The 14,391-nt window shown below is 53.5% G+C and overlaps 3 protein-coding genes across 3 annotated transcripts; 1 reads left to right on the forward strand and 2 right to left on the reverse strand.

The window, feature by feature from the left end:
* Positions 1-2,005: 2,005 nt before the first annotated feature.
* Positions 2,006-3,351, reverse strand: MONBRDRAFT_2665 (uncharacterized protein; the record flags this gene model as incomplete). The annotated part of the gene is made up of 6 exons (XM_001743952.1): positions 2,006-2,074; positions 2,223-2,369; positions 2,532-2,681; positions 2,796-2,888; positions 2,998-3,073; positions 3,251-3,351. Coding segments are annotated over 6 exons (636 nt in total), but the record flags the coding sequence as incomplete, so codon positions are not given.
* Positions 3,352-3,681: 330 nt separating this feature from the next.
* On the forward strand, positions 3,682-9,565 carry MONBRDRAFT_23622 (uncharacterized protein; the record flags this gene model as incomplete). Its single annotated transcript, XM_001743703.1, has 22 exons — positions 3,682-3,738; positions 3,834-4,016; positions 4,356-5,042; positions 5,135-5,245; positions 5,391-5,491; positions 5,621-5,975; positions 6,264-6,326; positions 6,395-6,484; positions 6,586-6,707; positions 6,816-6,930; positions 7,023-7,070; positions 7,143-7,231; positions 7,330-7,562; positions 7,684-7,729; positions 7,858-8,090; positions 8,170-8,280; positions 8,408-8,503; positions 8,606-8,646; positions 8,753-8,881; positions 9,119-9,193; positions 9,277-9,318; positions 9,446-9,565. The coding sequence occupies 22 exons, from the start codon at positions 3,682-3,684 to the stop codon at positions 9,563-9,565; spliced, it is 3,147 nt and encodes a 1,048-aa protein (XP_001743755.1).
* A 463-nt stretch (positions 9,566-10,028) lies between these two features.
* MONBRDRAFT_20111 (uncharacterized protein) lies at positions 10,029-14,197 on the reverse strand. The gene is made up of 21 exons (XM_001743953.1): positions 14,101-14,197; positions 13,819-13,929; positions 13,606-13,688; positions 13,424-13,511; positions 13,208-13,311; positions 13,027-13,099; positions 12,800-12,875; positions 12,581-12,693; positions 12,421-12,484; positions 12,192-12,331; positions 12,034-12,079; positions 11,863-11,951; positions 11,608-11,739; positions 11,404-11,513; positions 11,224-11,331; positions 11,062-11,143; positions 10,933-10,994; positions 10,694-10,795; positions 10,545-10,607; positions 10,339-10,432; positions 10,029-10,229 (listed from the first exon to the last, which is right to left on the reverse strand). The coding sequence occupies exons 1-21, from the start codon at positions 14,129-14,131 to the stop codon at positions 10,102-10,104; spliced, it is 1,899 nt and encodes a 632-aa protein (XP_001744005.1). The 5' UTR covers positions 14,132-14,197; the 3' UTR covers positions 10,029-10,101.
* Positions 14,198-14,391: the final 194 nt, after the last annotated feature.

The following is a 14,391-nucleotide window of genomic DNA, read 5'->3' on the forward strand; positions in this document are numbered from 1 at the left end:
TGATGGCGTCAGCGATACAGCTGAGAAAGCTCAACCCACCTCTGCGCCCAGCATCATTTGAAAGTGCTGCTGTTTGGCTGCCAAAGCCTTTTCTTGCTCCACCCGCTACATGACATGCCAAGTCGAATGAGCTGTCGAGCTTCCACGCATCCAAGCTTCCAACATAGAGCATGCACGCGCTCCAATACCTGGCGTTCATATTCTTGTACGCGTTGCTGATGCAGATGCATCTTTTGCATCTCTTGATCCCGCTTCTGTGCCTCAAGCAGCTACAAGAATACAACACCCGTGAATGAACAAACAGCCGGAAGCCCTTGTTCGAGCATGCCCCACCACCCGAGCCAAGGAAAGAAGAAGACGGCGAGCAATGATAATTGGCCACATGTAACAAGCTCAGCAAGGTCGCGGTGGACATACCTGCATCTTTTGCTCCATCATCATGCGGTCATAAGCTTCCTGCTCGCGTAGCTGCCGCTGCACACGCTCGTGCAGGAGACGGTTTTGCTCGTTCAGCTGGCGCCGTGAGTCGCCGTTGCGCTCATGCAGCTCCTGGACCCAGCCGACCCATAAGAACAGGTGAGATGCCAACACAGAAAAGCCATGCAATCGTCAGCAGAAGTTGCGATGACAATCAACATGATTCGAGAAAGAGCTGGGCCAGACATGCTTCCAACACGACGCACATAAAGACTTAAGAAGCCATCACGTTCATCCTCAAGCGTGTCCATGCGCGAGAGCAACTCGGCATGCGCCTCCCCTAGCTGCCGGTGCAGATTCTGTGCCAGGGAGTCGCCGGCCACACCGCCACCTTTGGACATGGCACGGCGTAGCTTATCTTCGAGCTTTTGCATCAACTGACCAAAGCCATCCATGAAAGCATCATCTAAGGCATGCCAGCAGACCAAGGATCAGTACCCAGAAACCAAGCAGAGCTATGCAAAAGAGCAAGGTGTGAGCAAGGCCAGCCATCTTACGCTCAACAAAGAGTGCTGCATCATTTGCCTCTGAGACGCTTTGGCGAGCTCGCGCCATCTTGTCTGACGCCGTTCCTGCACCCATTAACCACGGAAGAGAGTTTGAGGCGCCGGCTGCGGAGCGTGTTCACCACAACAAGCTCGCCAACATCTCGCTCGGTGACTGAAAAGAATCAAAAGCACAATGCAACGATCCTCCAGCATCAACACACCAGCTGGTTGCTCACGGGCGAGCTCCTGGGCCGATTGCACCTGGTGCATGGCATCATTTTTCTTGGTAGTGTTGATTTCAGTACGCTTAGCTTTGGCCCGAGCCACGTACATGGCCATTGGATCAGAGTCCACCGAGTCAGCCACGCTGACGTGATCATACACCGGCGCTGATGGCTCAGCCTGTGGAGCTCGGCTGGTCTGGGGACGGCTTGAAGAGCCTTGAGAGCGCACTTGTGGTCGTTGCTGCGAGCGGCAAACAACACAATGGCCTGATGAGCAATGACATTTCAAGCATGTGCGGGGTGCTGATGCCACTGAATAGGGCATCAAGGGGGGCTTGGCATGGTGTGGTGTGCACGCACCGATTCAGCTTCACTCAGGGACAAAGCCAGGGCCAGTTGTAGCTCCTCATCCTCCTATCCCGAAAGCAACAAATACATTCAGAGCCTGGTGTAAGATTCGAAAACACAGCAGCTTGTAAGAGCGTGTGATTACGCACACGACGCTTGGTCTCTTCTGCAGCTGATCTGTTGCGCATGGCGTCTGCAGGAGGCTTGTCGTCAATGGTCCCGGCAGCTAGGGCCAGGCGCACCTCCTCTTCGGGGCTCAAATTCTAATGCGCCAAGCACGTACAATGAGCTTACTCGCGCAGTTGAACATCAATCAAAGGTAGGTGAGGATCAGCTCACTTGATTCTGAGCAGCAAGCCGCTGCATGAGCTCAAGGTCCGAGAGGTTGGCTGTGTCCGCACTGCTGCCATAGGCTGATGCACCGTTGCCTTGCTTGGCATGTGCCGGAGGACCGGTGATGCCCTTGGCAATGTTGTCAAAGCAAATGTCGCAGACGCGAACTTTTTTCTCAATGCCAAAAGCAGGTAAGGTGGCCTCCTGCCGTAGACCAGCACAAAAAAAAAACATGACAAGGGCGTGGCACATTGGGTATCAGCGTGCCAGAGAAGCACAAGTGGCATAGGTCAAGGCAAATAAGAAAGGAGCACAATGTAGACAAAAACACCAGGCCCGAAATTCAACTCACCTTGGACGAGCACTTGTGACAGAAGATCTGACCACAATTCCGGCAGTGATGTTTGCGGAGCAAGGTTGTGAAAGGCCGACGACAGCCAAAACATTTGGTATCATCTTTCCACTCGGGCGGACGTTCGGCCACAAACATGGCTTCCCCCTAGACGCCAGGATCACGGCAGCAGGCAAGGGCACCATGGAAATGATAAGACCGTCAGCTAACGGAGGTAGCCACAGACAACCTGATGTGGGCAAAAATGAAGGGATACACAGCAGCAAAGAGAGGCTTCGCAGGCCCGCTGGGGTGATCTGATAGCCATACCAGAGGGTCAAGCTCTGGAAACGGCCAGCCCTGTGCTTTGAGGTTGTTGTAGACCTCAACGACGCAGCGATAGGCAGGCTCGCGCTTGAAGGCCTCGGCCCAAATTTGAATCATCTCCAGCGCTTTAAGGCGAACTTCTGTATTATCCGCCTGGCATTGACGTACGCATCGATGGATGAGCTGGAACGAGGCCATGCTTTGTTTCCAAATTCAAGGGCAAGATCAGAGCGAGCAGCCAAGGTCCATAAACATGCGACGGCGAACCTTGATGAGTTGTTGCATTTCTTTCATGCATGCCTCAGTTGCCACTTCACCTTGCGCACCAGCGCCGCAGTTCTTGACGACCATTTCAAGTAGCTGGTTCAAAGCACCCAACGTCATTCCAGCCGCACAGAAAGCAAAAGGAATGGCGGACACGTTGGTAAAGTTAAGGTGCAGCATCCAAGGGACAAAGGCAGACGCTCACCTCGAGCGTCCGGAGCTGGACATTGGGGTTGGCATGTTGCAGCCGCTTGCGGATCAGCTTGACGGCATCCTGTTCGCTTGAGCCACTGCGAGAGCTGAGGCGAGGCATAAACGGTGGCATGCAATGTTACAGTTACAAACCCGAAGCGGCATGAGCATGGCGCGACAGAAGGGTGACCACGCTCGCTGCGATGTGACGAGCACAAGTCGAGCCGCTGAAACTTGGTCAAGGGGAGAAGAAGGAAGTTACGCACGCAACAGCATTGGCTTTGATCATGTCAATCACCCGCAAGTTTTCCGACAAGCTCATCTCCAACAAATTTTCGGAGGTGGCCGCATCAAGCTGCTCTTTAAACGTCACCATTATGCCGGTGGTGTGCAAGGTTGCGAGACCACGCCAACACCAAAACTTGGAGTCGAATTGACCCGGTCAATGTGGACACTTGACGATAGGCCAGTAAAGGTCTGCAAAGAATGACAGCGCCAAGCGCACCAAAAGGCCCCACCACCAAGACCACCCGCACACGTGAGGCACCGCGATGCAGCGAGTCGGGGCCCTTTTTACCAGACGAAATTAGACCAAGCCCATCCCGGCCGACAGCCACAAGACCAAAACAAGCAGGGTGCGTTTTTGAGCCGCAGAAACCAGCAGCGGAGACTTTGACATCCACCGCAAAGTAAAAACATGCACACTAGCCAATGTGCCGCGAACCCTCGCATCCTCACGCCTCACACGCACCGGGTATAAACGCACCAAAGTCGCTCCTTCACTGAGCACACGCTGCCGTTTCCAGTTCCGAAAAAAGCTCCGTCACTGACTCTACACACACAAAACAGAGAGAGAAATTGAAAGGTAGCACACGTACACGTCAGTCGTTCGCTTTCAAACGATCTCTCTCTCTCTCTCTCTCTCTCTCTCTTACACACACTCTCTCTCTCTCTGAATCTCTCTCTCTCTCTCTCTCTCTCTCTCTCTCTCTCTCTCTCTCTCTCATTTGCCGGGTCAAAGTGTATCAACCGGTACACTATCTCAAATATCCCTCCCAACCGCACACACACATTTACTTTAGATGGCGAGTTTATTCGATGTTGCCGGTTTGTGTTGGTGCTCTAATACCAGTGTTGCTCGGTCAGCCTTTTGGCAGCGCATGCAGGTTTACGATATCGACGATCACACGAGGAGCAGGCTGGACCTGGCCCTGACTGTCCAGTGCTGCCAACTGCTATCAGCATAAGGCAACGTTTCACCTCTATCTGCGACAACCGTACACCTCTTTCGTGGTGGCCGGGTCGCAGTCAACAATCAGGTCATAACACAACCGGCCACCCGGGCAGGAACGATGCTGATGTGCCGGTTAGGAGCGCAATAAACACCCCGGGACGATGGCGTCCGAGAAAACGTCGGTTTTCAAGCCGCCGAAGCCTAGCAATGCGCCGCCGAGCTGGCTAAACCCAAGTCGGCCCAGCTCCGCACTGCCTCGCCTGGGTTCCGCGGGCTCTGCTCGCCGGGGACGTGTCAACAGTGCTGGACCAGCGGATGCTGAAAACATGCTCCCCGTCCCCTCAGCCTCCCTGACCCGCCCGGGCACCACTATGGGCCGCATGCGCCCCACCAGTGCCGCAATCACACCCCGCCCGGGCAGTGGTCTGGTATCACGAATCGGCCTGGATCGCCTTTCATCTCCCAAGCGGCTTATCTCTCGCAGCGCCTCAATCTCTTCTGAATCCGGCATGCCTCGACGCCTCCACCCAATCGACACCCATGACAGCTATGACAGTGAACCGGACACCGACCCGGCCGGCCGTCGACCCAGCCTCCCCGCCATCTCCGAGCCCAAACCCAACGTACTGGCCCAGATGCCCATGATTCAGGGTGGCTCACGCGCCGCCTCACCCAGCGCTGCCTTGACCCCACCAACACATGTCGCTCAAACCCCCGTGACTCTGGCTCGAATGCAGAACCGTCCGCGCTCCACATCCATTCCTGCAAAGATCAGTCTCAATACATCTTCGCCTGTCGTTGCGCAAGTGGAACCGTTGGATGAGGTGCGTCCCTCGGACCCGATGGCAGCTAGCCCTTCCAGGTATGGCCCACCCATCCACTTCCCTTCACCTCCGGCCCAATGCTTGTCCTGCAGAACGAAGCCAAGCCTGGTCAGCTCTTGCTCTCTCGCATGGCCCGGCGCGATGCGCAAGACAAACAATTTGCCGTATATCTACAACAGCACAATGTTCGCCACATTATCGAGGTATGCTTGCTGCTCAAGTGTTGACCTCCACAAGTGGGATCGACACGCCGCTGGCCCTTGACCTTGACCACAATGAGTTCTCGGCTGACATGTCTGTTGCCTTGCACAACCGCGCTCCCTGCACCCTTCTCCCGGATACCTCCAGGCTCTCGTGACAGCAGCTGCCATTGAGCGCCCAGATGATATTTTATCCTTCTTGCTGGATCAGGTTGAGCACATGCACTCTCGCGATGATGCCATCACTTGGTAAGCCCTATAGCGCCCTTGCCGCTATGTGGCACCCTTGTGGTCAATGCTCGCCTCGGAACCATCAGTTCAACTCCATCCCAGAAGCCAATATTTTCATCGCGTCTCAATGCCTTGACTGTATTGCAGGGACATGCTAGTCGATCCTGAAAAGCGACCGCCACGCCGGGTGTTGGCGTACTGGATGTTTAAGCCAGAAGACGAGGATGATCGACCGACTCCGGAAATGTACAAGCTGGCCTACCGAGCAAATCGCAAGCGCATTCTACAACCCTGCATTAAGATGTGGTTTGCGTGGTACCGAAATCACAAGCGCCTCAAACTTGAGCTTCTTCGCAAGATGGATCTAGCCCTGGAGCACTACCATGGTGTCATCACTCGCAAGTACTTTCAGCCGCTTGTTCAACACCGGCTTGATATCAACGAAAAGCGTCGTGAGGTCATCTTTCGCATGCGAGGCAAGCAACGCGGCAACTTGGTCAAGGTGAGAGCGTAGGCTTCCCCCTCTCGTGGTGGGCACCCAATCACGCCCACCATTCTTCTTCTTCTTCTTCTTCTTCTTCTTCTTCTTCTTCTTCTTCTTCTTCTTCTTCTTCTTCTTCTTCTTCTTCTTCTTCTTCTTCTTCTTCTTCTTCTTCTTCTTCTTCTTCTTCTTCTTCTTCTTCTGTTTGATTTTGAGTATCATTTATGTCTGCGTTTGGTCGAGACACGCGAGTGCTGATCGAGATGATTCTCAACTTGCTCTGTCATGGGGGGGATTGTGCTTGCATAGACCGTCTTTATCGCATGGCGCAGCTTTACCAAACAAGCCAAGGAAACTGCTGCTTACTTTGAGGTCAGTTCGGCCACATGCACCTTCGTCAAACCCGCGGACACTAATGCAGTTTGTGTGTTTGTGAGCAGAAGGTCATTCAGGACAACGCCATCGTTTCGGATGGCATGGTTCAACAAACGGATCTTTTCTCCATGCTCAACATTGCCGTGCGCCTGAAGGTGCGTGCTTGCTAGCACGCTCTCGTCTTGGGGAAGAACGTCAAAGATTGTTGCATCTCATGGACATGAACTCTCATGACTGGCGTTGTCACCCATGCCAGATTTTACGCAACCTTGATCTACGCTCCAGACTGGCTTGCATGCAAGTCTGTCGTGCCTGGCGCGAGGTTGCACAAGATCCTACGCTTTGGGAGCGCCTTCCTTTCTGCGAACTCTATCAAAGGTTAGCGCGTGTCACCACATGGCGGCGGTGGCGTCTGCTCGCGTTTGAGACTGAGTTGTTTTTGGACAGGCTTTCACGCTGTTTTTGTGCTACGTTGTGTGTGTGCAGCACAACAGATGCTGCCGTCCACCGGCTGGTCACCAACTTTCGACCCTTTGTCAATACGATCAATCTGCACAATTGCAGCCAAATTAGCAACCGCGTACTCCAGTCTATTGGACAGGTACGCAGACTCACGCAAACTTATCTCAAGAAAGGCATTAGCGGCTAACATGACTCAATTGGCCTCATGCTTTACCGGCGGTTGTGCCACAGTGCCGCAATCTTCAAGACATCAATTTGTCCAACTGTCGGAACGTGCGGGTACGTTGGTCATGCCGAATTTTGCCACCGTCTTGTAGCTCCTTCATCATCTCTTGCGTTCTGCGCGCGTAGGATGACGGCGTGCGAGCTCTGGTGGAAGGATGTCCAGGGCTGGTCTACCTCAATCTCACCAACTGCAGCGTCACGGATCTAACCTTGCAGTACGCCTTTTTGCTCTTGCTCATTTGCTTTACTGCTCGTAGCCGACTGGCATCTTTTTAACGAAATGACACGTCGGTGCTCTCTCGCTATGTACTAGATTCATTGCCCGCTTCTGCTTTGGCCTTTCCTACTTGAGCCTTGCGGGCTGCAGCAACCTCACGGATCGCGGCCTGCGCGAGCTCAGCCAGGGTAATTCGGCGGGCAACCTGTTTTGGTTCAACCTGAGCAGTTGCGCCTCGATAACAGACGATGGCATCGTGGCCGTGGTCGAAAATTGTCCAGTCCTGACGACCTTGGTCTTGAATGACCTGCCAAGCCTCTCTGACAAGGGTCAGGCCTGCACCTGCCTTACCGATCGCATAAAGCCTTGTCGTGTTTACACTTGGCTTGTACATCGCCCTGGTTCATAACAACCGACAAAACTCAACGATGGCCTTGCACTGCGTGGCAGGAATATTCGCCATTGCTGAGAACTGCCATCACTTGGAACGCCTTGGGTACGGCGCTCTCTCTCTGTTTCCATGTGCTCGACCCCTCGTTTCTCCGACATTTGAATCGGGTGCATCACACTTTTTTGCGCTTGACTTTTGATTGGTGTTTTTCAACTCGACACTTCTTTCGTTAGACTGCAGTGCTGCGAGGGCATCACGGATGCTGGCTTGACGGCGCTTGGAGCCAGCTCCAAATCTCTCCACGAATTTGAGCTTACTGAAAATCCCGTCGTGACGGCGCAGGGCGTGGCAGCCTTGTGTCATGTCCCGTCACTGCGCCGTATCGTGCTCTCGAGATGCGACAAGGTCAAAGACTCGATTGGCCTGGCATTGGGCTCGCATGCGCTCGAAAGCCTCGATCTTTCCGGTACGTGGTCAAGAGCAAGCGCTGCCATTGCAAAGCTCTCTTGCAACGACGTACTCACCTTCTCTCGTTGGGTGATTAGACAACCTCTTGATTGGTGACGTGGGTGTTCGCAATGTGGCTCAGGCAGCCGCGGCACCCTTGTCACTCCGGGATGTCGTGCTTCGCAACTTGCTGCGCCTCACAGATACAGGTCAGGCGCATGTTTTTCAGAGGCAAAACTTTGTGTCCTAGTAGATCCCCATGGCACGCCCTGATCTTGTGTTACCACTCTAATTGGTCAGGTCTGCGACACTTTGCGCGCGGGTGCACGCGCGTAGTGTCGCTTGATTTGAGCGGATGCACCACCATCTCGGATGGTGGTGTGGTAGTTGCCATGCAGAACATGCCCAAACTGCGCAGCCTCTCCCTCCAAGGTACGCTGCAATGCTGCCGCACCAGGACAACAAAGATATTGGTCATCGTGTCCTTTTTTGGGGGGTGCCAGCTCTCACGTGCTCGTGGACCCGTGAATTCAGGCTGCTTTCATGTGGGAGATGGCGCGCTTCAAGCCATTCAGGTACATCCCCGCCCAGGGTCGCAGTGAATGAATTTGGCGCGCAGTGGGAAGCACACCGCGTGCACGAGATGCAATGCTTGGCTCATTGCGCTCTGGTTTGACACAGCTTCATGGCGTGGATCAACTCGAGTGGTTGGATCTCACTGATTGTCAAGGAGTAACTGATTTAGGCATTGAGGCCGTGGGGCAAGCATGCCCGCGCCTGCGTGGCCTCGCCTTGACAGGACTCTCACAGGTCGGTGAAAATGCTGTGTTTAGAACCGGCTTGACCGCACACCCAAACCATATTGTCGTCGCCGGTGTCCCGGGCATACAGTTGAAAGCACCGCTCGCTGCGTTCTAGATCACAAGCCATTGCTTCCAGCAGTTGGCATATGGTTGCCCTCGATTGAAGTGGCTGAGTTTGGCAGACTGCCGACGCGTTGGCGACGCTGCTGTTCAGCGCCTGACGGCTGGTTGCACGGCGTTGCAGACGCTGCACCTTTTTGGATTGGCTGCGCTCACTAACGCAGCCGTGGACCTCACGCTACGCTGTCATAGTCTCACAGTCAGTGTCACAGCTTGACGTGCTTGAGCTCTCAGGGCCGCTTGGTGCGTGTCTCATGCGGTCTTGTCTTTCTGTGTGCATAGGAAGTGAGCTTTTCTACGGCCAGCAACATTACGCGGGACAAGGTGAGCCTGGGGAGCAATCGAAAGCAGGAATGTGTCGATAGGAGACATTAGCTGTGTGTATGTGACAAACGGGGTTGAGGACCTACTCATGCATGCACATGCATGACTGTTTGTCTGATGCGTTTAGATTTTGGGCGTGCGGGCACGCCATCGTCGCGTACGCATTTACTTTGAGGCCTTGCCACCCTTTATTGAAATGCCCTGGCCTCATTCAGAGGCCTTCTTCATGCCTGAAGGCATGTCCTGATAAGTTGAAATAGCTCCAGGATTGGGCCTACTCGTGCTAACGACCTGATTAATATGTTATCCATGCTGTTTATTCGAGCATATTTATGCGTAGCTTAGAGACGTGAATCCATTTCCGACACTTTCACTGGTTGAATATGTGCGACGGTTGTTGCAAAACGTCATGACACGCATCATTGGGAAAGCAAAGTTGTAACCTGTCGGATACATATCTTCAAACATCGAAGGTTATATTGTGGGTTTGCATGTTTGTTTGGAAAATGTGTAGACGTTCTCAAGCTCTCAATCAGAATATCAGAATAAACAATCCTGGGACTTTAAGGTTTACACATGGAGCGTCGATAACAATGGCGGCATTCAAGTCGATAAGAGCCACGAGGAAGGCTTAGAACGAGGCAAAATTAGGAAAGAAAAAGAAAAGGAGAAATTGGGAAAAAAAAAAAAAAAAAATACTTGACATGTGTGAATTAATATCAAATCAATTTTGACGCAGATGTGACTTTTAAGCAAGGCAGACTATCGGAAGGCCACATTTAATTACTGGAGCTTGGGTCGGCTGTCGATGAGTTCCTGAACAACAGAGGGGTCGGCAAGCGTCGAGATATCGCCGAGCGAATCTTCTTCATAATGTGCAATTTTGCGCAAAATGCGGCGCATAATCTTGCCTGCGTGGTGCGACAGGATGGTCGTCAGAGGCGGTCTTTGCAAAATTAGACCGTCCCGAGGCGGAGTGGCCTGGGTTACTCGAAGAGCAGAGTTGGGCATGGGACCTACCCGAGCGAGTCTTTGGCAAGCCCGAAGTAAAGTGAATAACGTCAGGTGTGGCGAAGGCGCCAATCTCCTGGCGGATGTGCATCTTCAGCTCCTTCTACAGAAAGCAAGAGTATTGAGAAGAGCGTCAAAAGCGCAAAGAGTGCAAGGCAAGGTTCGTGCCAGAAGCGGTGGAGGGAGCTGCTTGAATTGGCGGCCCGAGCACACACCTCTTTGCTAACATCTGTCTCGACTCCAGGATTGGTGATCACGTAGGCATGAATGCCCTCACCCTGACGGACCATGCAAGTCGCATTTACAGATTATGAAGGCGGATCCAGCTCGGATGATCATGCCTAAGCAACCATCCGTGTCCAACCTTGATCTCATGAGGAACGCCAACAATGGCGGATTCAGCGACATCGGGATGAGTGGTCATGGCACTCTCCAGCTCAGCTGTGCCCATGCGGTGGCCAGAGACCTGCGCGAGCAATAAAAAATGTAAAAAATAAAAATAAAAATCAAAAGCGCAGGGGGTGGGATGGAAGGAATTTCTATTTTTAAGCAAGCAAGGTCATTTGGCCTAAGGGCCGTAGTGGCAAGCCGATGCCAACAAACCGTGATAACGTCGTCCGTGCGACCAGTGATCCAGCTGTACCCATGCTCGTCGCGGTGAGCACCTGCAAAGAGGGTAGGTGAGTGGGAGCAGCGGCTTGATCGGAAAATGTTATGGACAGGGCTACGTACCATCGCCCGTGCAGTAAGCACCGCTGAATTGGCTGAAATAAGTCAGCTCAAAACGCTCGTGGTTGCCAAAAACCGTGCGCATCTAAGACAAATAAGCCCAGTCATCCACAAGGAATGACGACGATTGATCCTGGTAACATGGGACGGCACATGCATACATACTTGGCCAGGCCATGACTGCTTGATCACCAAATAGCCTTCAGCCTTGCCTGACAGTTCTTCACCGGCTTTGTCGAGGATAGCAGGCACAATGCCAAACATGGGCAGGCTCTATGTCGATGGTAAAGGGTAATGAGTGCAAGTCATCAGGAAACAAGTCTATGGCATGAATGCTCAGCATACCGCAGATCCCGGCTTCATGGGGGTGCAGCCTGGGAGCGGGGTGATGACATGACCTCCCGTCTCCGTCTGCCAGTAAGTGTCCACGACTGAGGCGCGCTTGTTGCCGATGACTGTGCCACATGTCCCCCATGCAAACACAATCGTGAGAAATAATTTCAAAAAAGAAGACGAGGGCCGTGACAGAACCTGTCTGTCGAGTCTCACCGTCATGGTACCAGATCCAGGCCTCGGGGTTGATGGGCTCGCCAACAGAGCCCAGGACGCGAAGGCTACTCAGATCATGGCGTTTGGGCATTTCTTCACCGAAGCGCTGCAGGGATCGAATGGCCGTGGGTGCTGTGCCGATGGGTGATCGCGCCAATATCCAAGAGCAGTGCATCGCCGTGTCAGTATGGGCGTGCGACCCGAGCTGTTGAAGAATCTGAAACAAAAGCTCCAAGTACAGTCAAGCGATCAAACCTGTGTAGAACGAGTTGACCTTGTACTTCTCGACAATGGCCCAGTATCGATCGGCCTCTGGATATGTTGGGATGCCCTCAAACATGACGCTGTTGAACAAAAGGGTAAGATAGCTATCAAATTAGGCACAGCCGCAACAAAGGCTCAAGTTGGGGGAGCGGCTCTGCTGACCTGGTTGCGCAGTTGAGCAAGGGGCCATAGGCAATGTAGGAGTGGCCTGAAAAAGCACAGTAGGAGCAGCACGGAGGTTAAGGCGGACATGATATTCGCGAGACTATCACACCACTAAGACGAGCGGCGGAGGATGACAGCGGGCTAAAGCGTCCGACCTGTGATCCAGCCAATATCAGCCGTGCAAAAGTACACGTCCGAGGGATGGTAGTCAAAGGTGTACTTAAACGTGGTGGCCGTCCAAACCATGTAGCCACCGTGGGTGTGCACCACGCCCTTGGGGCGACCCGTGGAGCCGCTGTCACGATACGAAACCAACAGATCAAGTGAGAAGCATCGAAAGAAGATGAACGGTGGATATTTGACAAAGAGCAGGTTGGCACCAACCTGGTATACAACAGAAACAAGATGTCTTCGGCATCCACCCAGAGAGCTGGGCACTCGAGTTCAGCTGATTGATGGGTGGCGGGCGAGTAAGGAGTCAGCAGTCTTCAAAGAGCGTGCGTGGGTAGAGCTTTTCGTGCAGTATGGGTGCGTACTGACTGACCAGTGGCTTCCAGTTCGTGAAAAAATTGATCACGACCCTGCACCATGTTCACAGAGTGGGGCGCCTTATCACCCGAGTTGAGACTGACGACGCAGTGTGTAACCTCAAAGCCGCTGCAAAATAAAGATACCAAGAGCGCCATTGTAACCGGCGGTCCACATCAGGGGCATGTACAAGCGCGCATGCGTTTGTGTATATATGCGGCTGGCCTTGACAGACCGAGTTTTGCATTTTTCCATCGCTGTGTCCGCGATACTCTTGAGGTCAATAAACTTGGTGCCGCGGAAGGCGCCATCTAAAGTCAAGAGTACAAAATACAGACCATCGCTGAAAATTTAGGGGGCATAGGCAAAGGGGGAAAAGAAAAAGAAGAAGAAGAAGAAGGAGAAGAAGAGGAGGCAAAGTAAAAACCTGAGTTTGAATGGGAAACAGGGTGAGACACATACCTGCAGTGACGAGAACGGAGCTGCGAGCATCCATGATGCGCTCAGAGAGTGCCTCGGCACTGAAGCCACCAAACTATTCGAGCGGCACATTGATCGTGGTACAGTGAGAAGAGAGGACCACGACAAAATGAGTACGAAGAAGTGTGAATATTGTTTCGAAGAGCAGCTTGGGGTGGCGTACGATGATGGAATGAGGCGCGCCGATGCGGGCGCAGGCGAGCATGGCGACCACAAGGTCTACGATCATGGGCATGTAAATGGCAACAGTATCGCCCTTCTTGATGCCTAGCGGAACGGGTGGCGTCAATAGGAGCCGCAGGTCATGGGTGGTAAGTGTGAGTGGCAAGCGGTCACTACAATCCACGGTCGGGTGGCGTGCTTGGGGAGGTATTCGCACCGAGGGCTTTCAAAACGTTGGCAAAGCGCTGGACGCGCTCGAGCATCTGCGAGTACGTCACTGTACGGGCGTCAGCAGGCTCATTGCCCTCCCTGAAACCAGACCCGGACGACGCATGCTCTTGATCAGCTGGCACGCTCCAAAGGCTCCAAGCAGTCGGCGCGCGAGGATCGGGGAACAACAAACCAAAAGAAGGCCACGCGATCGCCGTGTCCATTGAGAACGTGGCGGTCCAAGCAGTTATAGCAGATGTTGGTCTTGGCACCTGCGACACAGCGGGCAGGTTTAAGGGGCGAAGTGCGGTTTTATGTGTCTGAGCAGTACCAATTTTAAGTTAAAAGCGGGCTAAGGGTTGGCGGCAATCCAAAGTGGGTCGTAAGTGAACTGTTGCCTACCATCAAACCATTTGATGCTGACCGGGCCGGCGTTGCGATCAAAGTTGCTGGCGTGCAGCGTAGTCCAAGGCTCTTCCCAGTGAAATTGCTTGGCAATCGGGGTCCAAAAAGCTTCCTGAAATCAGCCTCGCCAAAACGTCACGAGTGCGCGCGGAGACACATGAGCAAAACGAGGCCATCATTGGGTCGGCAATGTGCCGAAGCGGGACTTTGGTGATCAAACGTCATTTCATCCTGCCAGCACGTGCATAGAGCAAAACAAGGACGGGGTCCAGGGGCCACGCACCGGGTCGTTAATACTCTGCTCGTACATCTGGTGGTACTGCTCGATGGACTTGATATGAGCTTGCTCACGGACAGTGGCCGTGGGCTGGTAGAGCTGCGGATCATGCAAGATCAGCAGGAATCCAGGAAGAGTACCGGTGCACGTGAGCAGCAGTTGGGCCACAGATCGAGTGGGCAGATGTGTGTTGGCGTCAAATCCATGGCAGAACATCGACGCCGGGCATGGTGCTGCAAGCAAGCATGTGCCAAGGCAGATGCAAGAAGCATCGCACAGCAGGGGAAGGGGCA

This window comes from Monosiga brevicollis, genomic scaffold (genome assembly GCF_000002865.3).
Source record: "Monosiga brevicollis MX1 MONBRscaffold_4 genomic scaffold, whole genome shotgun sequence".
Classification (NCBI taxonomy): domain Eukaryota; class Choanoflagellata; order Craspedida; family Salpingoecidae; genus Monosiga; species Monosiga brevicollis.